Source organism: Carassius auratus, chromosome 27 (assembly GCF_003368295.1).
Source record: "Carassius auratus strain Wakin chromosome 27, ASM336829v1, whole genome shotgun sequence".
In the NCBI taxonomy this organism is placed as follows: domain Eukaryota; kingdom Metazoa; phylum Chordata; class Actinopteri; order Cypriniformes; family Cyprinidae; genus Carassius; species Carassius auratus.
In genome coordinates this window covers 12,845,497-12,871,829 of record NC_039269.1, presented here as the reverse complement: position 1 = coordinate 12,871,829, position 26,333 = coordinate 12,845,497, and the positions used below count along the sequence as shown (strand labels likewise).

The 26,333-nt window shown below is 37.5% G+C and overlaps 3 protein-coding genes and 1 non-coding gene across 4 annotated transcripts; 2 read left to right on the top strand and 2 right to left on the bottom strand.

Moving 5' to 3' along the window:
• Window positions 1-292: 292 nt before the first annotated feature.
• On the bottom strand, window positions 293-2,917 carry LOC113045541 (retinol dehydrogenase 10-B). Its single transcript, XM_026205956.1, has 6 exons — window positions 2,360-2,917; window positions 1,600-1,835; window positions 1,411-1,509; window positions 1,182-1,327; window positions 945-1,076; window positions 293-862 (listed from the first exon to the last, which is right to left on the bottom strand). The coding sequence occupies exons 1-6, from the start codon at window positions 2,631-2,633 to the stop codon at window positions 739-741; spliced, it is 1,011 nt and encodes a 336-aa protein (XP_026061741.1). The 5' UTR covers window positions 2,634-2,917; the 3' UTR covers window positions 293-738.
• Window positions 2,918-3,046: 129 nt separating this feature from the next.
• LOC113045542 (60S ribosomal protein L7) lies at window positions 3,047-6,174 on the top strand. The gene is made up of 7 exons (XM_026205957.1): window positions 3,047-3,137; window positions 3,705-3,807; window positions 3,903-4,069; window positions 4,283-4,420; window positions 5,278-5,387; window positions 5,471-5,688; window positions 6,118-6,174. Exons 1-6 carry the CDS (start codon window positions 3,124-3,126, stop codon window positions 5,677-5,679), a joined length of 741 nt encoding a protein of 246 aa, XP_026061742.1. The 5' UTR covers window positions 3,047-3,123; the 3' UTR covers window positions 5,680-5,688; window positions 6,118-6,174.
• LOC113046505 (small nucleolar SNORD12/SNORD106) lies at window positions 4,127-4,216 on the top strand. Its single transcript, XR_003276104.1, has one exon. It is a non-coding gene; the product is annotated as a small nucleolar SNORD12/SNORD106 (small nucleolar RNA).
• A 129-nt stretch (window positions 6,175-6,303) lies between the features above and the next one.
• LOC113045540 (potassium voltage-gated channel subfamily B member 2-like) lies at window positions 6,304-26,331 on the bottom strand. Its single transcript, XM_026205955.1, has 3 exons — window positions 25,693-26,331; window positions 23,073-23,739; window positions 6,304-10,008 (listed from the first exon to the last, which is right to left on the bottom strand). Exons 2-3 carry the CDS (start codon window positions 23,646-23,648, stop codon window positions 8,083-8,085), a joined length of 2,502 nt encoding a protein of 833 aa, XP_026061740.1. The 5' UTR covers window positions 23,649-23,739; window positions 25,693-26,331; the 3' UTR covers window positions 6,304-8,082.
• Window positions 26,332-26,333: the final 2 nt, after the last annotated feature.

Here is a 26,333-nt window from a genome sequence, read left to right as displayed (position 1 = left end):
TTCATTTGTAATTTATATAGTTGAAAATAAAAATGTACAGTATACATAATACATTTTTACTGCTTTGTGCTTTCAACTGACCTCAAAGATAATTTAATATTATCAGGTTATAGCCATTTATTAGTTGAATACATAAAGAAACAAGGTCTACCTTTCAAAGTGGACAAAATGATCGATTTTAAGCATAGATTTGGAAAGCTGCCATGCCTCTGATGAAAATAGAATATTTAAACTGAAACCAAATCACCTTTTTCCATCACTTAGCATTAGGGAAAAAGGAAACCGTACAGGATTAGTTTAAAGGCTGTTTATTCAATCAAAATGCACATGTGGCAATTTCTGCTAATATTTTCTACAATCATTGGTGTCATCACAAATCATCAACACAAGACCACAAAGGGGAAACGCTTTCAATATTTTCAGTCCATTTCATAGTGTTATTTGGAGAATAAAACCTCTAAAGTGATAAAGTCTTGGAATGTTGAGAGATAAGCAACAATCCTTGACAAATAAAAATGTAAATACATACAAATAGGTGACAGGCCTTAAGCAACCTTATTGTAATGCACAGCATTTCATAATTAAAGTTAATTGCTACATGGGGTTACATTTGAAATTGCAACCTTAAAGATGACAGCAAAATGTCATCTGAAAAAATTTTTTTTATCTAAATGTTCAGCTTTCAGCGTTCCAGAGGAACTAACACAGAATTAAGCAGCACTGCTCAGTCAGAACCAGTTAGATTCCAGTCTTTGATTCATTGTTGTTTGTGGACTCCTTGCGTTGAGCCAGAAAGGGGTACATGCATTTATCAGCCCCGATAAATCTGTACATGCACACAATGGCATCAAATGGCAAAACCCTGAAAAATAGGAGATATTGAAGAAGATTATAAATAAATTAAATAAAACAAGACCATTCACGTTATTATGACATTCACTTACGTTTTCATGAAGGTAACCATGTACATGACTCGTGGCGTGCAGATCATTGGTTGGTCTGTTAGTATGGCTCTCATGGCCTGTTTGACACAGTACTCTGGCTTTAGCGGTGGAAACAATGGTGCCATTTCTTTCCTGTTTAAAAAGATAAAAGATTGTAAGAGAACAATTAAATTAATCAATTTGAACATGTCTTGCAATCAGAATTAAGTTAAGGATATGCTGTTAAAAACCACAAACCTAATTTTGCAGCCATTGAACATGCCAGTGTCAACTAAAAAAGGACAGACAAGCGTCATCTTTATTCCATCCTTATCAGCTGCTTTCAGTTCATGGCTCAAAGACTCATGGAAGCCTATGGCTCCGAACTTGCTTGCACAATAGTCCTACAATGAAAAGGAGAAAGGTGACTTTGTAACATACTGTGGTACACTGTACTAGATGGAAGGAAAAAGTGAGAATTTCTTACCTCCACACCAGCAGTGGTGAACAAGCCCAATGAGCTAGCTACAGTTACAATGTGTCCATGGTTCAGCTCAAGCATCTTGGGAAGGAAAGCCTTTGCAGTCTGTGGATTAAAACGTATACGGAGTCAGAAGATGAACACAAGATGTGGAAAAAAAGATATTAATGGTGTTGATTTAAGCCATATACCGACCCAGAAGTGAGCATGGCAGTTGACCATCATAGTCCTCTCGATAAGCTCGTCAGGGCACTCGAGAAGATGACGTCCGGACACAACGCCAGCATTATTGATCAACAGGTCGATGTTGCCCACCTCTTTGCGCACCTTCTCTGCAGTCGAATACACACTCTCGCGTTTACTGACGTCGCAAACATACGTGTAAACTTTTGGCTGGAACAGAGGCAACTCCTGAACACCATCCGAAGACCCTTTAAAAAGAAACAGGATTACGTAAGAGTATTGCACATTTTACGAGGTTTAAATGCTTCTTATCCCATTTAATCCCAGGAATAAATACATTTTTGATTTGATTTTGAAGGGTCTGAAAGGGTCAACCAAAAATAAAACGATTAAATTCTTACTTAATTGTAAACTTACTATTTACTGGGTCTTAACTGACCAACTGAGGAAATATCTGTAAATTCCGATCAATTATCATTAATAAACTAACTTTCTGCTTTGGTTAACTAGGGATTACACACGTGTTTACTTTCCTCGGGGGAAAAATGGGATTAAATGGGTTAAAGAAGAAGAAAAACGTATAACCTTAACACTTTCCAATAAGGTTTCATTTGTTATAACTGCATTAGTCAACAGAAGAAGGAAAAAAATATATATTCTACAAGCACTAAAGTAATTTAAATTATTGCAACATACGTTTGTTGTACATAATAATAAAACGCTCGTAAAAAAATAAAAATAGGGGGAAATTTTGGTTTTGTATAAAACTTACCAGCGGAGGGTTTCATTTCTCGGTAGATGTCTCGCACTATCTCTGCGGTCTCGTCGTTGCTCTCTCGGTTGATGTCCCACAGCACAAGGGTCGCTCGTCTCCGGGCAAACTCCTGCGCAAAGAGTCGCCCGAGACCGCTTCCAGCTCCAGTAATAACACACACCTGGCCCTCCACACTCTTTTCCCGTTGAGGAATAAACCATTTAGCACCGGCCAGTACGAACGACCATATTATTTTAAAAGTGACCACGAATACTTCAGTTACGATATTCATAATGTACGCGCGCCTCTGTGTTTCCACTCGCCAAAATAAACAAATTACAACAACGTTCAGTTCCAACAGCAAAGACCTTAAAGAAACAACCTGTCGAGGCTTGACTAAAATCGGAATGCCCTCACGACGGGATGAATTCCACCCATAACAATGTATTTTTGTGGCTCGCCAGCTCTTTAAATATGACCGAACTCACTCGACTCCATAACTTTCCACGCGTGTTTGTGTCCGCCTGTTATGCAAAGCAGTCATAGCGTGTGCGTCATATCTAATGCACAGTTTCCAGTGTATCTACTTCTGGACATAATAAATTCTAAAAAAAAAAAAAAAAATCGGCGCAAGCAGAAAGTCTCTTAAAAGTAAAATAGTTATTGCACTTTTTCTTCTTAAAATGCAGGCAATAGACCTTGAGACCTAATACATAACCGGAAGGACCTCGCTTATAATACGCCACCGCGCATGCGTAGAAGCCTCTTTTACTGTAGGGATAATGGCGGGCGAAACGTAAGTTGTAGACCGTGCCATTTAGATCCTTTTCCATCGCTTGTAATACGGCTCATACAATATTGTTTGGAGACTAAATGAGCAATATATGTATATTTAAGCATTAAGATGGGAAAATTGGGAGCAGCGGGGAACGATGAATCAATAAATTTGATGTGAATGTCGTGTAGTCTGCTTTGCTTGAGTCGGCTGAGCAACGTGTGATAAAGCAGCTGATGAAATAATATTAAAATGTGTCCGACTGAGTATATCTGTATGTGGAGACCATAAAGTGATATTAGATTGGGAAATACTCTTGTTCAAGCCAACATTTACACACTCGTTAGCTGACTGCTAACTTCAGGCAAAGCGGTGGTGCGGTGTGTCACGCTAGTAACGTTACTGTTCCTGTTCATAAAGACAGCCTAGAAGATTTAGTTATATACTATTTATAATATATATCTGGGTTGTGTAAGTTAGGTTATACATAGTGTGCTTTTTTGTGTGACAGTTGTCATAGCCTGGTTTGCATGCTTTACGTGGATACAACGAAAATGACAAATGTGCAACTTTTCGGTTTTTCATCAGAAAGAAGAAGGTCCCTTCAGTCCCTGAAAGCCTCGTGAAGAGGCGACAGCGGTTTGCTGCCATCAAGGCTATCCGTCAGAAGAAGGCGGCAGCTGACAAGAAGGTTAGTTGTTCAGACTTTACCAGCTTGCCTGTGAGATGTTGAAAAGCATCAGAGTAGAGCCTAAAGTGAATATGCATCTCTTCTCATGTCCCCAGACCCACAAAGTCACCAGGAAGCTCATCTTCAAGAGAGCTGAAGCTTACCACAAGGAGTATAGGCAGATGTACAGGCGTGAAATCCGCATGAGCAGGATGGCTCGCAAGGCAGGCAACTACTACGTCCCAGCTGAGCCCAAACTGGCTTTTGTTGTCAGGATCAGAGGGTAAATTTCCACCTCGCTGTTTTTGTTTGTCTGCCGTGTTGCAGACAGATGTCATCGATTGTGGTTAATGATGTTGCTCTTTTTTCCCCATCTTATCGACCATGGTGATTCCTCTTGAAATTAAGCCAAATCCTCTGAAACCACCACCAAGTATTAATCTTACTTAAACTCTCTTTTGAAAGTTGTTGATGAAGTGCCTTGTTTCTTCCTCAGTATCAATGGTGTCAGCCCCAAAGTCCGCAAGGTGCTCCAGCTGCTCCGTCTCCGCCAGATCTTCAACGGTGTCTTTGTGAAACTGAACAAGGCCTCCATCAACATGCTCCGAATTGCAGAGCCCTACATTGCTTGGGGGTATGTAAATATGTTTAAGGTTGATGTATAAATTGTGAATGTCCATGGTGTATTTACAGCTGTCTTATTGTTAAAGGTTTGGGTTCAGTGATTTGTTTTTAAAGAAATGAATAGTTATCCAGCAATGATTAGATTCAACTTTATTGTCAATAAGCAGAGTACAAGTACAAAACTAATGAAATGTACTTAGCATTTAACCAGAAGTGCAAGAATATAATGTTGAGCTGTACAACATTTTGTTTTTAACATTGATAAATGTTTCTTGAGCACCAAATCAGTATAATAAAAATTATTTCTGAAGGGTCATGTCATACTCAAGATTAATTACTAAGAGTAATTTGCCATCACTTGAGTAAAATACATTTTTAAATAAAATGTATTTTATAAAGTAATATTGTGAAATTTGTGCGGTTTTGCTATATTTTGGATCAAATAAATGCAGACTTTGTTAGGTTTCAAAAGCATAAACTTAGCTAACCCCTTATTTTAAACGGTAGTGTATACTTTGCTCAAAAATTAGTTTCTCATGTGCTCATCTTTGTTACTAAACCGGTTTAATCTTTTTTTTTTTTCTTTGAATGGCTTTTAGACTCAAATGAGTGCTTGGATTTTGTCAGTGTGACATGAACATTTGACTTGTCAGATTAATATTAACATCACATTGAAAGTGACCCATCAAAGTGCAGCATTTACTTGTCACTTGTCATTCACCATTCTTCTCCACAATTGTGTTCACCAATCTTTCCCCTATTGTGTTCAATGGAAGAATCATTTGGGAGGAATACTAATGTGAAATGTGTTGTCACTTACATGTACTTTCTCTGCTTGCTAAACCTCCATATTGCTGTTGTTTTCAGGTACCCCAACCTTAAATCTGTGCGTGAGCTCATCTACAAGCGTGGATTTGGCAAGATCAGGAAGCAGCGCATTCCACTGACAGACAACTGCCTTATCGAGAGGGCCCTTGGTAAGGACAAGCCAGTGCACAGCCTGATTAAACATTAGGTGTTATAGGATAAAGATTTAATCACATGATTGGTATCTCTCCAGGTCGATATGGAATGATCTGCGTTGAGGATCTCATCCATGAGATCTACACTGTTGGAAAGAACTTCAAGTGTGCAAACAACTTCCTCTGGCCATTCAAACTGTCCTCCCCTCGAGGTGGCATGAACAAGAAGACCACCCACTTTGTTGAGGGAGGTGATGCAGGAAACAGGGAGGACCAGATCAACAGACTCGTCAGGAGGATGAACTAAGACCATTAGGTGAGCACCTGATCTCAGAAGTTTGCCTTCCGTTTGTTCTTTCAGACCATATTGGAAATATGTGTGCGATTCAGGTTATTAGTACATTGTATTAAATGTGTTATGTAATCTGATGTGCTATAATTAAAATTGTGTTAATTTGCATACGGTGTACTATGAGCTGTATGTTAGCTGTTTATTGCATTTATTAATCTATAAAACAGTCTTTAGGCATTACTGGTTTGGAAGTCATGTTGTTCACATTCCCACATAGCAGGGAAGTTCTGAAATGATTCAAATTTAAAGAGGTTTGAATGTCCTCTTAAGGCCTGTTGGGAATTAGTCCCATTTAAAGTAAATGTCAGGGAAGAAAAATCTTTGTACTGATGTACAACTGCCCTTTTCAAAGTCAAACTTGTAATCTAAATGTTTTTGATTTATCTCTTACAGGTTTTTGGAACATTTCTGCTGTTGGTCTGTGAGAAAATAAAATCATTTACACAAACACTGGTTTTGAAATGTATTTCTTGCCATCTCTTTATTGTGCGACACTTTCGTCTGCTAATATTATATACTGTAAAGCATGTGTCTCAGCCGCATTAAAAAAGATGCTACATCTGTGAGCCCTCACAGCTAATGAAGCATCTCACCTTTAAACCATGTAAGGATGAGGTTGGAGGTCTACTGACTGTAAAGAATGTGCTCATAGTGTCCTGTACAAACATTTATTTTGTTTAATGGTCATTCTATGTATCTGGAACAATGCAGTCGCTACGTCAAAGAAAAGATGAACAACTAAACATCACATTGATATATCAACTAGGATCCAAAGTTAATGAAAAAAATAATTCAGAAATGAAATTGGAACGTATATACAGTAGTCAAGTTGTATTAAAGATAAATCTGCTCGAAGCTTGTGCAAGTAGATGATCATGCAGCGCTTTAGTTATGTCCAGTGTTCTGTTCCATCACCTTTTGATTTGAAAACAGCAAACAACCATTTTCACATACAGAAAAATTAGGGCTTTCAAGATTACATAAAAAAACCTGAGAACTCAATTATACTTGCATATTTTACTCTATAAAAAATTAGGACTTTCTGTACATACTTGTCTGAACCAATCCAAAGATCTTAACGCCTTCTCATAAATGACTGTTTATGAAAAGGCACCGATTTTAATACTTAAAGCAGGGCTTGTGTTCCTGCTTAGTTTTGTTTTAAAAATCACCTAAGTACGATTGACATCATAACTTGTGTATCTGTGTTTCTACACTAAATGGATGCAGCTGATTATGTCTCGAATGTACAGTTAATATACAAATCATACGCTCAAGGTTCTGCATTGAGCTGTTGATATCCAATGACCTTGTTTCTGGGGAAAGTGTGATGCACCTCTGGAGGAACGTTAAAATGACATTCTTTAATGTACAATATTCCCATCCAGTCAAGCTGACGTCTCGTAGAAATAAAGTGCCGTTTCCTTCATCCAGCAGAGGGCATAGTTGATTTACTATGGCCGTCATGGGTTTCCCTCGGCTGATTCTGAAATAAAGGCATTTTAAAAACTGATCTTTCCATACAGTTTCTCAGATTCGCTGATGTGGAGTCGCCACCCCAGTAACCATGCTAAACTATTTATTTCAAGAATGTATGTATTTCTAAGTAGACTATGGCTCAACTTTAAAGTGATGCTAATGGAAACACTTGAACCTGTGTTTCGCTGAAACAGACATGCTCATATAGATATCAGAATATTTAGTATACTGACGTGTTATATTTTGATAAAAGGGATGGTAAAAGAAAAAACGGAATTTGATTTGATCCACATTTGCAGAGAGAACTGAACACTTTGTGTTGCTTCATATATATGTCCACTGAGGAATAATATCAAATGAAGGCATATTTTGGTCAAAAATGTTATTTAAAGCTAAATCAATTTACACCGGTAGCGCTTTGGTCAGAACTATTAAACAAACCCAGCAAAAATGTTACAGTGGTTAGTCTTAAAAAATGTGTGCGCACAACATCTGCTCAGTGGGCTGTAAATTACAAAGAACGATTTGTGGGATATTATCACAGTTGTCTGAATCAGCCAATGATTTGAAATTTATATGATTCAGCTAACTTATCCTTCACATGGAGGGTTGTACTGTTACAAAATAATGATAGAATAATTAAGAGTATTATTTGTTTTTTAATGTCATCCCTCTGTATGAATATCAGTAAGCTCTTTGACGTTGAGAGCAGACCTTCTCTCTCAGGATCATAAAGTAAATCTCTGCGGCTATGCAGTCCGATAGTGTCAAAGAAAGACAACAGAAAATCCCCTTCACTACATCAGTATGCCTCTTTCTGTCCACATACTTTGATGCATTCCTTCTGTGAACGTGAACATGTCAATGCAACCCATCGCATCACATGCTAGTTTCACACGGTGGTGAGCGACCTCCCTCCCCCGAAGACTTGAGAATATCAGGTGAAAGGAGGTGGTTGTCCACCTTTTGTCCACTTTGAATGTTGTCTTCTGCAGCAATGGCCCCAACCGTGGCAGAAGCACAGTTTTGTGCACTTTTAGGCGAGGTGGGAGTAACGGCAACTCTATCGATGTGGTTTCTCTCTCTTTGGGTATCCGAAGATGACAGACTGAACCCAGGAGAGCTTGTGGCTCCGTCCTCTTCAAAGCCTTTCCCTGGGGATCTGGGACTGTGCCGAGGAGAACCCAACAGCAGTATTGGATCGGATACCGGTAGCTTTGGTGTCAGTGTGGCCGCGTCATCCGTCACGACCAAGTGCAAGTTGGAAACCCCCTCGTCTACAGATTCAGTGAAGTTCACTTTGAGTCCCTTGACTTTGACTTGGTTTCCTCGTGGAGGGCTCCTTACGTTTTCACCGCTCGGATCAAAGCTTTGGTTCTCTTCGCCCTGCGACATGGTGCTGCCGCCTGACTTGCATTGAACAAACTCGTAGAGGCCCTCTTTGATGATCGTGGGCTGCTTTGCTTTCTCGGGAGCCCGTTTCTCCAGGGAGGTGATCTGGCTGAGGTCGAGCGGTGGAGGAGCGCGTGGATGCCTTGTCTGTGCTCCTGTGTAATTTGGCAGTAGCGCGCTTCTCTCTACCTCACTGATGTCTGTGGCACAGCTGGCAAAACTGTCAACGCTGGACAGGCTTCTTATCTCAGTGATGGGTCTCTCTTTGTGCCGTGGTTCGCACTGCACTACCTTCATCTCCATCTCTTCTTCTTTTACGATAGTGCTCGCTTTGGAAGCCGAAGGTCCGCTGCTGCTCATGGATGAGGTGGCCGTCATCTGGTTGTACATTTGCTCGAGGGATTTTGCATTCAGACGTTGAGGGCTTGAAGTAGGTTTGAATAATCGTTCAGGAGAAGCCAGCTGACCTATTTCTTGATATTTTGCATCGAACCCTTTGGAACCTGAATCAGAGTTTGGGTTCTTCTGATAGTTCCAGCGACTGGGTGAAAGATGATTGTCTGTGCCCTTGTCCTCATTCTTTTCTATCACGACATCCAATAGTTCCATATTGCGAGCGAAGGCATCTTTCAAGTTCATCGACACAATGCTCCCATTCCTCTTGGCCCTCTCAAGCGCTTCTCTTCGTTTGATAGCCTTTTCTTGTCGTTTCTGTTCTTTGTAGAACTCAGAAAAGTTGTTCACAATAATGGGAATGGGCAGAGCAATCACTAACACCCCAGCAATGCAACAGAGACCCCCCACTATTTTTCCCAGAAGGGTTTGGGGATAGATATCTCCATAACCTACAGTTGTCATAGTAATTGTTGCCCACCAGAATGAAGCGGGAATACTGGTGAATTTCGTAGCATCTTCATCTTTCTCAGCAAAGAACACCAGACTGGAGAAGATCATGATGCCCATGGCTAAAAACAATATCAGCAGTCCGAGTTCATTATAGCTTCTTCTCAGCGTGAACCCAAGAGACTGGAGACCAGTCGAGTGTCTCGCGAGTTTCAGAATTCTCAGGATTCTCATGATCCGGAAGATCTGAACTACCCTGCGCACATTCTGGAACTGGAGGACACTCTTGTTGGATTCTGTGAGGAATATTGTGACATAATAAGGAAGGATAGCCAGCAGATCAATGACATTGAGTGGCCCTTTGAAAAACTTCCACTTGTTGGGAGAAGACAAAAAGCGGAGAAGGTACTCCATAGTGAACCAGGCGATACAAATGGCTTCAACGTGGGCCAGGTTGGGGTTGTCGTTGGATTGGCCAAATTCATCAATCACTTGTAACTCAGGCAGGGTGTTCAGTGACAGTGCAATGGTTGAAAGGATGATGAACAGAATTGATATTATGGCCAGAATCTGCAACAAAACAAAAAGAGGAAAGCATTTAGTGATGTACAATAATTTACTCCATTTACAAACTCCGAAGTGTCCATCTAATTGTGACAACTGTATACTCATTCAGAATATATGTAAATCCTCATATCAAAATATAAAGTGCTACTTAAGTTGACGTCAGTTTAGGCACTTCATTTGAAATCAAAATAGACTAAAGGTAGTTTCAAAATTGTAAAAATAGTGTTAAGGCCCGTTCACAACGATAACTATAACTATAAAGATAATGATATTAGTGTCCACACCAGCGAACAATATTGTCTGTTTATTCTAAGCGCATGTGTGTCTGCCGCTTTAAATTCTCAAGCTCATAACAGCAGGACTGGTTCTGATTGCCTGTCAATGTTATCGTTCATCAGAAAAAAAATCGTTCTGAAAGTGTTTCCAATGATATCGTTTCTCTGTGCTTTTATCGTTATAGTTGTGGTGTAGACTCTGCTAGTCTTTAATATTAAGAATGATTTTTAGAACTAGTGTATATCGTTATCTTTATAGTTATCGTCCTTGGTGTGAATGGGCCTTTACAGATATTCAAGTTTAAAGAAATTGTGACATTTCTTGGAATATATAATAATAATAATAATAATAATAATAATAATAAAGCAAAGGCTAATGGAACTAAGAGCAAACAAAGTGAGAGAGCGAAAGAGACTTTGCCCTCATCCTTATTAGGATAATGTGATCTGCTTCATCTGTTCTCTCATTCTACTGCACATCAATTCACAAATGGCTTTGACAAGCACTTATTGATCAGCTACTTTGTTAGAATATGGAGGTTGTCTCGTGAGGTTCTCTAAATCTTCTTGCAAGGTAATCAAATAACCCTGATCAGACTGAGTTACTTGTCTGGCTATTCTATTGCATTTCATCAAATCAATTTCCCTGTTTGCTGCATTCCAAGTAGAGGAAACATCACATTCTCATAAAAACCAAGCATTAACAATGCAAAACTTTTGAAATGACAGTGTCAATCTTTGAATGCCAAGGGTGAAGTCTGAACCTATTTCTGCAGAAATTTTGGGACAACACGTCTCTATCTATAAATGTATTAATCATACTTTTGGAAAAGGTACTACATGGGTTTCTTATTTTTTTTTAAATGGATATTGATCAATAGATGTTTATATATTGAGCCTTTATAATTGCTGTATCAATTTTAGGCTTCTTCAGAAATCCTTCAGTGATATGAAATGGTTTTCGTGATGCCACTATGGTTTTCATTGCCTAAATACTATACATATTTGCATATACATATTTATAATTCACATATTTAAGTTTTTGGGTTTTAGGGAACTAATTTAGACTATTGTACTGCCATTATGCCCTTCTAAATTATACTGTCATCAAAGAAGTAACAAACTATAAGGTTCTACAAAAGACAGTGAGCAACAAATGGAGAAACTGTTACTCATTCACTGGAACTGCATTAAGAGGGGATTAATAATGATCCTGGGTGGAGAATAAAACAGCTGACCTTGACACGGTCCTGTCATTGTGGGTGGCGTAAATTCCATTATGAAAGGAATTTCATAACACACTTCAAAATGTTCATGATCAACTTCATGATATTACACCAGAATTAATCACACCACAGACAAATATCAAGTCATACTACGCCCAATCTAAATGAATCAACTCTCCTAACAATATCAATGCACGAAGGAATGGAGGTTTTCACTACTTTCACACAATAAGCATTGTGACACAATCTGCCAGCATAATATTCTATACTAGAATGATTCTTGTTACAATGTTTAAGGAAAACTAAAGAGATTACTGGTTGATTCTTCCCTTGTGGGGGGAGGGGAAAGACTGAGTAACTGCTCCTAACCTTTCTATATCCTTACTATAGATAGAAACTCAATCCTATTACAATTATCCTGAAATGTCCTCCCACACAAACGACAATGTGAACACCCTCGCAAGGTCCATATGTTCTTAAGAAAGAGTGAAAAATGTCACGATGTTGTGATTGCAACAGCAACATTGCATTACAATGGATGCTTTTTCAAGGCTAATTCAAGGGTCTTGGTGAGGGCTTCAATGATGCAGTGCAAGGAAAACCTATAAAAAGGCAAAGTCTTAAGCATCTAAACAGTGTTACTTTGCTTGTTTCATCAATGAGCCAGGCTAAACATATGTCGGAGTCAACAGGAAGGCACAAATGAACGCACATGTTTGCCGCTAAAGGTGTCTGACATTGTTTAATGCAGTAGAAGTATAAGGAAAGGACTCTGAATAGCTCTCAGGGAGCCTGTAATTGCCATCGCATGACGCAGTGATTGTCTCTGCCAGGTAGGGTTGAGTAGAGCCTGGCTGTGACCAAGAGACCTAAAGTCCAGTCAGAGGTTGACCTATCAACGAAGATAAGAGTAAAAAAGAGCTGATTTTAATCCCTGGGGAGAGGGTCACTGAGGTAACTCTACATGACATGTTATATATACCAGCGGTCCCCAACCTTTTTAGCGCCAAGGACCGGTTTAATGTCAGACAATATTTTCACGGACCGGGCTTTAAGGTGTGACGGATAAATACAACAAAATAAAATGATACGACTGGCATAAAAACTGTGGTATATATTAAATATAGTAATAAACATGAATCCACTGTGTATTCTTATGCAACTTTATTAGCAGCGTCCTCATAACATCACACCAACAACATAACATGAATAACATCCTCTCTGCCCCTAACGCTCACTGACTCTGTAACATTAAACATGCCTTAAAAATATAAGATACCGCAAAAACTCACCGCGCCCGACACACACACACATACACACACATGCTATCATCAAAAGAGCTGCCTGTTATATTAACATAAAAAAATATCACAGTGACCCTGCTATTATGAGCTGTGTCAGACCTTTACCAGCTGATGGAATGGAACTAAAATCAGAGCAGTGTTCTGACTTTATGATAACTTTAAGTTTGAAGGACATGAATTCCCAGCCTTATGTGTCACTGTGGTCAGTTCATTAATCAGTTTCACTGAGGTTCTGGGAAAAAACATTTATATCAAGGTACATCATACATGCCTCTGCTGACACATGCAGTAAGGCTGTATTTGCTCTTAACACAGGAGAGACAGGAGCGATAAGTACTGAAGGAGAAAGGCATGAGGATTAGTTAACTGTCCTCATCTGTGGATCTGTATAAACGTGATTACATGGGCAGTGATCTCAACACAGGGAGATTTCTGGCATTGGGCCAGGGGTTATGTGCATAGGGAAGCACAGGACGCACCAAGAGATCCTTCAAGTCACCTAACCCTAATTTAATTCCATCTTAGAGAAAGGGTACTACCTTGCTGATGTCACAAAGGCTTTTTTTTACATTAGTTTAATGCGTTTCATAAAGGAAGAAATGCGTTGATGTTTTTTGAGTCTGTGGCATTCAGAAGCATTTGCATGTTATTTTTCTATTTTCAGAATGACATTTTGAAATTTAATGAAAAGTATAAAAAATTAAAAATAAAAATAAAGTCTTTTTTTCTGGCAGCTAATGTTGTTAATAATGTTTTTGTGTCATTGATTAAAATAAATAAAAGTATTGTCAAAATTGTACAAAGGTTTATTGGAACCAATATTATCTTAAAGTAAACAGACATGAAAGGATTGCTACTTGACAAATAAATAAATCTGTAAAATATGTAAAAAGTGTATTTTGCAAGAAAATAGTATTTTAGTTCATCTACTTCAAAATGTACTGTTTAATTTAATGTGTTCTTTGCCCTTTTTTTGTAATTCGTAAATTTACAAAAATGATTTACTGAGTGAATTTTTTTTTCTATTTTTATCAGTGTATGTGGATATGAAAGATTGTGAAAGATAAACACTGCAATAAAATATTACACTTATATTAATACTTAAGTAATTTTCTCTACAATTTAACTGCGAAACAGTTGCATTTGTCTGAAATGAGAGATTGAATGTATATGGAGTGATAAAAGAGACATGAAAGTAGAGCGAATTTCATTTACTCAGATGAGCAGATAATTTTGAAACACTGCATTTCATCTGACCAGTAGATGGTACTATAGACCAGAATCAAGAATTGCACTGAAACCATATAATAAACACATAAATCAATACATATTTGTCTACAGTGTATAATATTACATTATATTTTATCCCCTTTCATGGAGTTGCAGTTTCTCATATCGAATGCATACAATTCCAAGAGACTAACAATGTACATGATGTAAAGGATGTGTGAAATTAAATTTGAGTCTGGTTTAGGAATCTACTATAATGTGGAGTTAAGCTGCTTTGGTCCTTGGAACATCTGAATTTTATGGTGACTTTGGCCAAATAATAATTAAAAAAAGATCTGAAAATAATCACAAATAATATCTCTATGGAAATACTGTTTACTGAAAGCAATCTAGCTGAACATGAGGATTTGCCTTTTAATCTTCAGGGTGAGGTGGATTTACCTGTATTGAAAAAAGTGGAAAACCAGGATATCAAGAACATGAAATATATTTCTACGAAATAAAAAATGGGAGAAGAAAAAGAAGAAAAAAATATATATATATGTGAATGAGAATTTTTTTTCTGGAAAGAACTAATGAATATTTGGTAATGCTGATTCATGTTTCAGAGCAGCACCATGGACAGCTCCTTCACTCTACTGTACAAACCACTAATCCCGCAAAAGGCCTGTGATTCAGGAGTTAAAGTGTTAAATCCATCTTCTTTTATCTACAAACCTTGGTTGGAGGCTCGAATGACTCAGTAATGTGTTCTCTCAGAAACAATTACAACAGGGCAAGCTTTCAGCTCTTCCCTTAGAGTAGGGTGTGTTGTTTGCACAAACAATCCTGGCATCTATTGCTTGATAGGGCTGTTTTCTCTCCGTTTAACTATTTGAGAAACACCTTACTGTCAAAAGGGAGGAAAAAATGAAATTAAAACAAACTAGGATTGAGATAATTTCAGTCATCATTTGATGTTTCAACTGAAGGCAGTGTAAAACTCAAAGTGTCCCAGAAGACGCCTCTCTTCCTGAGAGGAAGTGAAGGTTAAATTATTTCTGGAGAGCACTGTTATCATTATAGCCATAAGAGGAAGAAGAAACTCTGTCTGGAAACCCAAGAATGTCTTGATCGATACTGAAGGGTTATTTATAAAGGAGTGTCATGAGATCTGTTTGATTGTGTTTTTTATAGGATAGGTTAATTTGGGGCTTAACTTCCACATTTATCAAGTAGCTTTTGCTGAGTAAGAGACACACTATCCAGCTCCTCTATAATGCGCAATGGAGTGTCTGTGAACATGCAAAACAAATAGAGGTTCCATCACGCATGAAATCAGCTGAGCTACAAGATAGTAAGATGACTGCTCTGTGTTTGACAGTGTCTTTGCATGCACGGGGGTGGGAGGAAGCAGGGGGTCGTGATTATAGTGATTAGTCAGTAATATGGCTCTGATGACTGCTTGTGATTTACAAGCTAGCCCTCAGCCTACCACTTACTCGCATGCAAAATATTCAGCAGCACAAGTGGGGTAGGCAGGCAACCTCTACTTAAACACAGTGTACAGCCTGCTGTTCAGTCTGTCCAACTGCAACTGGCTATTTTTAACACTAAGATATCTGCTCTCATAGTAGATCTAGGAGAATTTGTCCAACATTTGTTCCCCAAAAAGCATTTCACAGAATGGAAATCACAACTAGGTTCAAGGTGAGGATGAACTCAGAGGGTAAAACTTTAAGTCTTATCCTACAAGACTGGCAGTGCTCCTGCCCGTGGCAGGGTTTTAGCTCTCGTGGGTTGGGTAGGTGGAGCTAATAGCATGAATTTTGTTGTCACACTGTATGAATAGCACACAGATTGTTTAAGAAAGAGCATCATTAACACAACAGCATGAGATCTAATCTGCTTATACAAAACCTGGCTGTCTTAAATGTTAAAATGTAAATATACAAAAAATGTGTATGTGTGTGCATTTATGTATATATTACTTGATATCTATTATGTTTGTGCGTATATATTACACCTTAATGACCTAAACTGAGTTCTGAGACACATAACAATGAAAAACAAATCCAGTTACTTCATCACTGACCCAAAGGTCAATATAGATTATAATATGAAAAGACAGGAGGAAATCTTCCATGCGTACATTCCCCTTAAAAGCATCAGTCCTTCATAACTAAGCTTTCACAGAAATATAATTTCTTCAAAAATATCACTGTATTTCTCAACTGATAATATTTGTTAAACATCCAGCAATTTAATAACTCTAGCTTTGATTTATACTCTTAATATTTCCATTGACTATTCTGATATAAAATGTAATATTCTTCTATTGACTGAATGAAATGATTTTGTCAAGTAGCTTCCAGTTTTTTCATGTAAAAACATCATTTTGTTGGCAATGCTTTCATGGCTTAAACTGAGACTGTCTGGCAGATTCATAATCTTGTGCACCTCTGACATTGGAAAAGGAGCTTTGTTACACCAAAGTTAATAACCGTCTTTGAGACACCCTTTAAAAGTTTTCCAATTGTTAAACTCAAACTATTAAATATCTAAAGTTAATCTGTGTGTAGCACAAACCTTTTTTGTATATATGCATTTGAACATTTCCATGTATGCAGTGACTTTAAGGAGCAAAGATAAGGAAAGCATTAAAAATGTTATTGCTGTAATGAAATTCATACAAAAATGAAGTAATTTCAAGTCATTTGATTATTAGAATTGAACATGACAAGGTCATACATGCTGCAAAAATGCTAGATACACTACTGATATACATAGCGCGCTACATTAATAATTGGCTTTAACCCTCAATGAAGCTTCAATTATAGGATCAGATCATGTCTATAACTTGGGCTTTTATCCATCAGAGTTGAATCAAAGGTGGAACTGTAGCTATTTTGTTTGTTCATTACTCCGATTAAAGAAAATCCCTTTAGGTTTCTCAGGCTTAACCACATAACTGTGTGACATTGTGAGGGATGGAAACTTCTCTGAGTCGGCAGAAAGGCTAAAGGACTTGTTCCACTGTTCAACGCCCACGATGAGCCTATGTACAGTACTTTGCTCCCTTTGGGTCACAAGCTCAGCCCTATCTTTTCAAAGCACTGGATTACATAACGGGACAATTACTTTCAATTCAGAGATGTCTATTCTCATTTAAGGATATCTCAGCTTTGAATTTCATAGTTTTAACCTTTGTCTAAACTCTCACATGGATTTAATAACTGAACCAGAAAAATGTTCTGCCATTTCTTTACAGATTTAGTCAAAATATATGAACATATAGGCTTACTATATAGTTAAAAAATAGTGTTTTTTTTTTTTTTTTAAATGAAGTGTTCAATTGTTTTGAAAAACAGTATTAATATAAATGTAATTGAAACCATTAACATATGTGACCCTGGACCAGAAAATCTCTTAAGTCGCTGGGGTATATTTGTAGCAATAACCAAAAATACATTGTAAGGGTCAAAATTATTGATTTTTCTTTTATGCCAAAATCATTAGGGTATTAAGTAAAGATCATGTTCCTTTGAGATATTTTGTAAATGTAAAAAAAAAAAATCAATTTAAAAAAAATTGCAAAGATCAGTAATGTGTGTTTCCAAGAACTTCATTTGGACAACTTTAAAGGTGATTTTCTCAATATTTTGTGGTTTTGTTTTTTGCACCCTCAGATTCCAGATTTTCTGATTGTTGTATCTCAGCCAAATATTGTCCAATCCTAACAAACCAATGGAAAGTTTAATGACTTACAGACTCTTATGACTGGTTTTGTGGTCCAGGGTCACATATGCTTGAGATATAATTATATTAAATCAAAAGTATATAGAGTTACATGCCACATTAAAGGGATAGAGACCTCTGTTTATCTTTGGAACACAGTTTAAGATATTTTAGATTTAGCCTGAGAGCTCTCAGTCCCTCCATTGAAGCTGTGTGTACAGTATACTGTCCATGTTCAGAAACATTTTGCTCTTTTTGGACCAAAATGTATTTTCGATGCTTCAAAATATTCAGACTGACCCTCTGATGTCACATGGACTACTTTGATGATGTTTTTCTTACCTTTCTGGACATAGACAGTAGACGTACACACACTTTTAATGGAGGGACTGAGAGCTCTCAGACTAAATCTAAAATATCTTAAACTGTGTTCCAAAGATAAACAGAGTTCTCACGGGTTTGGAACAACATGAAGGTGAGTTATTAATGACATAATTTTCCTTTTTGGGTGAACTATCCCTTTAAACATTCATCTGTCTCTTTAAATCATATTATGCATATGAAAATAGTTCTTACTCTATAATAATCATAAAAGGAGATCAATTTACCATCTTCACTCTATAAGTACATTGCACAGCAATGCTTCAAGTCGAATGAACAAACAAACACGTGTGCGTATTTTATATCACTTAGATCATTCCCTTTAGATCTCACTGTCTCACGCGCAACGATTGGTCGATTATCTAAAATACCTGCATGTTATTGTTAACTACTTTGAATGTTTTAAGCAATATAAAAAGTCTGTCAAGGATGTGTCCCATATGAACGGCACATATGGCCACCCTACTGAGAGGGGAATTCACCGGGTATCTCCTTGCACCCAGAGTCTCAGCCAGAACCCAGGCTTCTTTATTTAGTAACAAAACCACCACAGACAAATAGCTTTTCCTTATTCTTCCCTTTCTCCCCCTTCCCCATTCAAGTGCTTGGCACAGAGAATTTCCACTCTGTCCACAGAGCTGAGAGCAAAGTATCATGTCCCGATCAGTTACTGTAAATACACATAAATTATTCACACCACAGACATTTCAGAGGAACAGTGATCCCATCAAAACAATCTGCAGTGAACACCTCTTTACAGATAAAGATATCTGATAGGATGTCTCACAATATCAAGTACAGTTCTTTCCAAGATTCATAAAAATGCTATACAAATTTTACGTAAAAATATATTTGAGATTTATTTTTTAAATTGCAATTCATATGAAAAACAAATAAATATGTATGCCTTTTAGTTATTTGTCATGTATTATTTTTACTGCTTTATAAAAAAATATTAAAAGCATGTTATGTTAAATTAACTAATCTTAGTCATAAAATAGTCACTCAGAAGAGAGACGCACCACAGTATAACTCACTTTCTTTGTTGGAATATAAAATAAAAATAAAAAGACATATTTCCTTTGTAAAAGGCTGATCTAAGGCACTACATTTTACACTAGTAAAAATTCTGTATAAGATTCTTGGTAGTAAGGAAATACATTTTTGTTTGTTTGTTTCTTTATTTTTAGCCAAGGCTAGAAAATAATAGCTTGACTACCAACTGAAATGATCAAAACATCTAATATGAGAGGCACATGAAAGTGCAAATTCATCCAGTATCATTTCCCGAGGTACTAATACCCTCATCCATTGTTATACCGTATGATGTCTCTTTGCATTGCTTACTAAAGGCTCAGGAGGTTTACAAAACCAATGGAGGTGATGTGACAGACAAGCTCTTAAAAGGAGCCCGGCCTGGCCATGTGATGGAAAGGGTTAGAGTCCTCTGACCTTTTGAGAGGACTCACACCACACAAGTCCTCTGAGATATGCAGAGTAAATGGGAAATGGAACCGTTAAACAAGAAGAAAAAAACTAAATCCACTAGATAGCTCACTCCTCAGCCAGCACATCAAACCATAGAGATGGTAAAACAATTTATGTAAGACAAGAAAATGGCTGGTTAAAATGCTTATTAAAATAAGTTCATCTACCCAGGTGTTTCACAATTCTTGACTTGGCATTTTGAAAGAGCGCGGAAAAGTCAACGTCCCCTGCTGCTCTTAATAACTTCCGCAGGGTGAAAAACTGCCTTCACTAATTGATTAACTGCTCTGGCTAAACACGTGACCACATTAAACACTGTAGCCATAAGCCAGACAAGCCAGGGCCCTCAGTCTATTTGTAGGAGCAGACTAGGTAAATCACCAAAGGAGATTAAGTCTCCATTGCCTCACAGAGAGCGGTATGTGCTGACCGCTAAACTAGCCACTGTTCACTTTATCTTCACTTTATCACTTTATCTTATCCCTTTTATAGCTTGATAGAAATCTTAACAGCTTATTTGATAGTCCTTGAAAGGATAAACACATTGTCATTTTATTAAATAATTTAATGAGCTCAGCAGAGCATGTAACGGCTAAGAAGTCCATCCTAAACAATTAAGCAAAAATCTCTATATTAAAATTTCAAAGTTTATTGGTAATATAGTTCAAACTAATTACATAAATTTAGTTTTTAGGTTTAGTTACTCAATTTTCTTCATTTTTGTCAATAATTCTAAAAAATAAAACGAAAGGTTTGTCCAAAATATATTTAATAATTGCATTTGCATTTATCCCAAACATATATTGTGACCCAGGACCACAAAACCATTCTTAAATCACTGAGGTATATTTTTAGCAATAGCCAAAAAAAACACTATATGTGTCAAAATGATCTATTTTTCTTTTACAGCAACAATCATTAGGATATTAAGTAAAGATCATGTTCCATGAAGATATTTTGTAAATTTCCTACCGTAAAAATATTTCAAAACTTAATTTTCGATTAGTAATATGCATCGTTAAGAATTAATTTGGACAACTTTAAAGGGGATTTTTTCAGTATTTAGATTTTTTTTTTTCAACTTCAGATTCCAGATTTTCAAATAGTTGTATCTCGGCCAAATATTGCCCTATCCTAATACACATACGTCAATGGAAAGCTTATTTATTCAGCTTTCAGATGATGTATAAATCTCAATTTCGAAAAAAATTGACACTTAAGAATCACACATTTCAACTGGATGTATTTTCTTACCTCACGAAGTACATTTCGTAATGTATTTTGATATCTGAAACCATATATTGACATTTTTAAAACTAAAAATACATTTCCTTGAACTGGGCATTACTGGTAATATTCTGCTGCAATATGCATCAACATGCATTGGGAAATACCTCCTCTGTAGCTCACCAGTCACGTCCTGCTCAAAAGGCAGTGTCCAATAACTAAACCACTGAGCGCACAGAAATGAAGGTGAAGATCAAGGTTAGGAACTATTTCCCATTAATCTTGCAGCTCACATGCCATTAATTATGACTGGACCCCTGCAATGTAAAGGGGTTTGATTTGTCCTCCCTAAAACCCAGACCCAAGCATTCAAAAATTCAGAGCTACAGTAAAGTGCAGTTTACTGAAGAGAAATGCTTTGTTATTTAATATACTACCATATATTGTTAGCATATGCATACCATACCTTCTAAATAGGGTTGTTTCAATCCTGCAAATTATTTTTTTTCATCTCAAACCAATTCTTTCAGTGAACAATGGTGATATGACAAACTGAACTATGCTGAAGGTGATTTCGGCAATACACAGCTGCTTCTGGCCTGTCAGAGCAGACATTATAGCCGATAGGTGTAGGCTGAATGGACGCAGTGTGTTTGTGCTGACTCACTCAAATGACTGACTGGCAACAAATCATAGTGGCAGGGACTCAACCTACATCTTCCTCTCTGAGAGGAGTATGTGCAACTCCACCTGCCCAGTCCCACTACCAGTGACCACACATAATGCCAATGTAAATCAGAGTGAGATGATGATATACCTCGTCCTTTCTGGTCAGGTATCAGTTGTTAAACAAATGTGCCCAAGAAAACATGTGGATAAAGTTTAATTTGATGCTTAGAGTTCACTTAGAGTTTTGTCAATTTCCCTTAATTTCAACCTTCTTTTTAAGACCTACAGCATCAGCCTTTACTTGTAAATACACTTTGAGTTCAGTGTTCTGCTTCAAATGTTGTAAATTAAATGTATGGAATAAAAGTATAATGTGATTTAATATATTTTAAAACATAAAAAATATTTAAAAAACTTTAAATATAATCTATAATCATTTTACATATGATTGATCAACTTAATGAGAATGTTAGTCATCATAATTAAAATGCTAACATTGTTACTATTATGTATTATTATGGCACAAAATGCAATTTTGTTTAGGATTCTAGTCAGTTTTATCAAATATATTTGTCAGCTTATTTCATTTCTGTTTTTTTTTACCCCTTGGAAAGCCTCTTTTCTTGAGAGCCAAAGGGCAAGAAAAAAAAGTCCTGTACATTAAAGCATTTCACTAATGGCTCTTCTGACTGCTTCCCCTGTCTTTATTCTGGGAAGTAAGCGATCTGTGTATTGGGACTGGGCTGTGAGTGGAGACAAAGCTACTGAGCAGCTGTGAAAAAGCATTTTAATATTCTCAACAACTTTCTACCGGGACGATCTACTAATATGTGAGAAAACATAATTAATCAAAACTTACTTAAATCCACAATGAGAGATATTTAAAGCACCGTCTTTAACTTTAACAGACCATGACAGTGTTTTTGTTTTACTGACTCATTCTTAATCATTCTTAATTGAGTTACACATGCGCATATCATTCATCCGTGCAGCATCTCATCACATCGGTAAAATAAAGAGCAATAGCCAACATCTCTGATGAAAAATACAGCCAAAATAGTTTCACACTGACATGCAGGAGCATAAATCTTCCCTCTAGCAAGCTATACACCACAAAAAAATATGCCTCTTCTTTTGTGGCATAATAGCCTTGGCTAATATGTCAATCATGACAGCCGGGGAAATGCATATGAGTTGTGTGTATTTATAAATTCATCTTTGGGTTTCATATTTCATCATATCCCTGCTGGCATCACTCTCAGAATTTTGCAGTCCAAACTTTACCCTTGAATTTTACCCTAGTCATTGAAAGACAAATTAATAATTCATTTCAAACTGAATATTTGGGCTAACTCTCTTCAGCATTTTTTTCAGTGCTAGTTTTTCAAGTGCTAGTTTGTTGATCTAATGTTCTCTTAGATGCTCAAATGGAGCATCCTAAGTGAAAATATCATAAATTAATAATTATTCTGGCTGATAACTAGATAAATTAGTGTGGATACAGGCTGATATTTTGTACTGTGTATGTGCAGGCCACGTGCTGGCCCTACCTTGGCTGCTACAGAAGAGCTGGGTTTCTCCAGCAAATCCCAGAGCTTCTGCCTTTTATCTGGACAGCAGCCCGTTTCCACCTGATCTCCTTCCTTCTCCCTGAGAGTTTCAGCCTCTCTCCGCAGCTCTTCATTCATCTGCTCTTTCTTCTGATGGTACCGTGCCTGGCAACACGACTCCAGATAGATCTCATCGATCCCCCAGTAGTCAAGCTCCTGACCAAAGGACAGAGCGCACATCTCTTCCATCATGTGTAGCTTGCCAGTCCGGTAAAAGTTTAAAATGGAGGAAAAGGCACCTGGGTGCCTGTCAAAGAAATACTCATTATCATTAAGACTGTAGTCGTCACAGATCTCCATTAAGGTTTCATGGGTATTGCAGTCTCTGAGTTTCCCCAGACGGGTTCGTGGCAGTCGGTCCAGGGTTCTCCATAGCACCTCATGGACCAGCCCTCCCACATTGATCCGGACTCTTCTGGATCTGGCTTTTGTCCGGATAATGTCGATAGGTTCTGGCGGGAGTGAGCCCTGTGGCCGTGAGACCCTCTGAGCTCCGAAGTTTGCCCTCTCAGTCATGACTGCTACTACTCAGATGTGATGCTGATTCAGATGTCAGTTAGGAGTACTATGATGAATCCACCTCAGACAAGGCCCTCCATGGTTGCACCTGAAAATCACAGACATTTCAAGACATCTTATTATGTAACAGAAAAATAATAATAATAAAAAAATAATAATAAATAAATAATAAATAATAATGTTTGTGATAAAGCACAGGCATGTGATTAGAAAAAAAGAGTTTTAAATAAAGCCATTAATACAGTAAAAATTAAATTTTATGGAATTCAATGCATTCAGAACTCCAACACTATAATGACCCTATTTTATGCTCCAAAAATTAATGAAGCAACAAACTTTGAAGGCTAAATCAAGTCTCCAAAGCACCCAGTTTTTAGAAAGTAGAGGATTATGAAAGGAGGAATCTTAACAAGGGCCCAGGACTTCAGTAGTTCTGCTGTAATGGGGTCAATGAAATCATGCAGAATACGGTGTAAACATGTTCTCAGCTTAGAATAAAAAGTGTTATAATATGTCTAGGTTGTGTAACTGTCCAGAGTTTATTTAAGACTAAAAGTAAGTCCTGGAATAACTTTGTTTTAAAATATTATAATATCTGAATATGTTTTATCCAATAATTAAACGTATGTATAGCATAACTACATGTAGGAGGCCATTTTGTTGTCATGTGACAAGAAAAACTGTGTGTGTCAAGGTCATTAAGTTTTTTTACATTTTACTTTAATTTTTAAATAGCATAATCTGACATTTTTATGTGGAGGCATGTTTTGGAGTAACATTAAGAAAGCGTCTTGATATTCAAGAATGTGTGATGATATTTGTAAAAACGAGACGATGACCAAAAAAAAAAAAAAAGATAAAAAATTAATACAAATCTCGAAAATATCCTTATATTGTTATTATTATTATTCCGCTTGACATGACCATGACATCGTCAGTCAGTTAAGAGGTTAATGTGTAGCTAATATATTTGTTTTTATTTGTTTGCAAATTTACAATCCCCCCCCCCCCCCCCCCCCCCAAAAAAAAAAAAAAATCCAAGAAACATGGTATTTATTATTATTACTTTAACATGTAAATTCAACAATGACAATTCAACGACAATTGAAATGTTCTTGTGTAGCATTGGATGTCAAGTAGGCTACTTTTGGCTCTGAGGACAGAAGGTAATGCGATTGAGTATTTAAGAATGTCTTGATGATAAATCCCGGCAGGACTATTTAGCGGGCTTCTATTTCCTGCTCTTAAAAGACTTCGTAACAGCCGGCTATTTAAAACTCCCAACCAGAGAGGAAACTATATAGGCCAACATTTCATAATGCTGCAGCACTGCGATGTATCAAAACTATAATGCCCCCTAGTTAGCATGGCATTAACACCCTGCCATAATATATCCGCAGCTTTATGCTTTATCCCCACAAGGTTAAATTGTTGTGCCCTGATATTACCAAACTCACTCTATAAACTCTTAATTTCAACCATGTTACGGTGCACTAGATAGTCAAGAGAAACACAAAAATATTGTGGAGAGACAAGTTTGTTACACAGCTAAAAAAAATAAAAATGACATCACTAATTAAATATTAAGAAACTATTCAGCCTTCGCGTCAAATTTGAGTCTCCCCCTCACAAACTTTGCATGTCAAGCTGTTCAGGAACGTTCATAACAGACTAATCCTTAAATCAGGAAGGTAGAGGCTGTACTTTCCAGTGCACCTGTCTCAGGACAGCTGATCAAACACTCTTCTACACCAAGGTTCTTATTAGATAACCATGAACCACTTTTGGCGTAAAACAAAAGTCGAGGTCGAAGTTTTTGTAAAACTAATTACATCAAGCAGCAAAGCAATTTTTTTTTCTGTCAGGAGCCTTTATTTGTGAGAGTGAAGTCTAAATAGCTGGGACACGCTGAGAGCAGCAGAACCGTAGTGCTCTGGCATGGATGCCTGTCTGTGGAGTTTACTGTGCCTGAAGAAAACAGTGCAATCTTACGCACAACTATTTAAAGCGTTTAAAGCGAATGAAAGATGCGAAACCTTACCTTCCCACCGTTCACCTCTTGTTCCTTTACCTCTACAACCAAAAAGAAGTCAATTAGCCTCTTATTGCACCCTCCATCAATTCAGGGAAGTGAGGCGTCAGTGGTACCCATTCTGAGGGGGCAGTCGTTCCTCTTCATTCTGTATGGACCAAATCTCACAAACAACTCGCGCGAATTAAGCACAAAGACGAAGTTGGACCAAACCTCAAAACTGTTGATTATTCTCGCCACGAAGCCATGATAGTGTGTTGAAAAAGTGGAAAGCGGCGCGCGTAAAGACAGTCAAACGCAGCGCTCGGCGGAGCAGCGACTGAGCACGAGCGTTCGCGCCGCGCGCTGCATCACAGTGAGTCCGGAGGTGAAGCCTAATTGGATTGAGCTATACATCACCGAGGATAGCAGCAGCATCAGATCCCTCCGTCCCATACAGAAGTCAGTGTCACTGATCTCTAGCTCTCTCATAGCCAGTTCAAACGAGGTGGGGACATGACACAATGGAACACGATGATCCACATTTGGAAAAGGGTTAATATAGAACATATCAAGGAACCTGATATCAGTTCCGTGCCATTTAAGATGATATTTAAGATTGCCCTATAGAGCCTAATCAGGGATCACTTCATTGGAAAGATTATAAGATT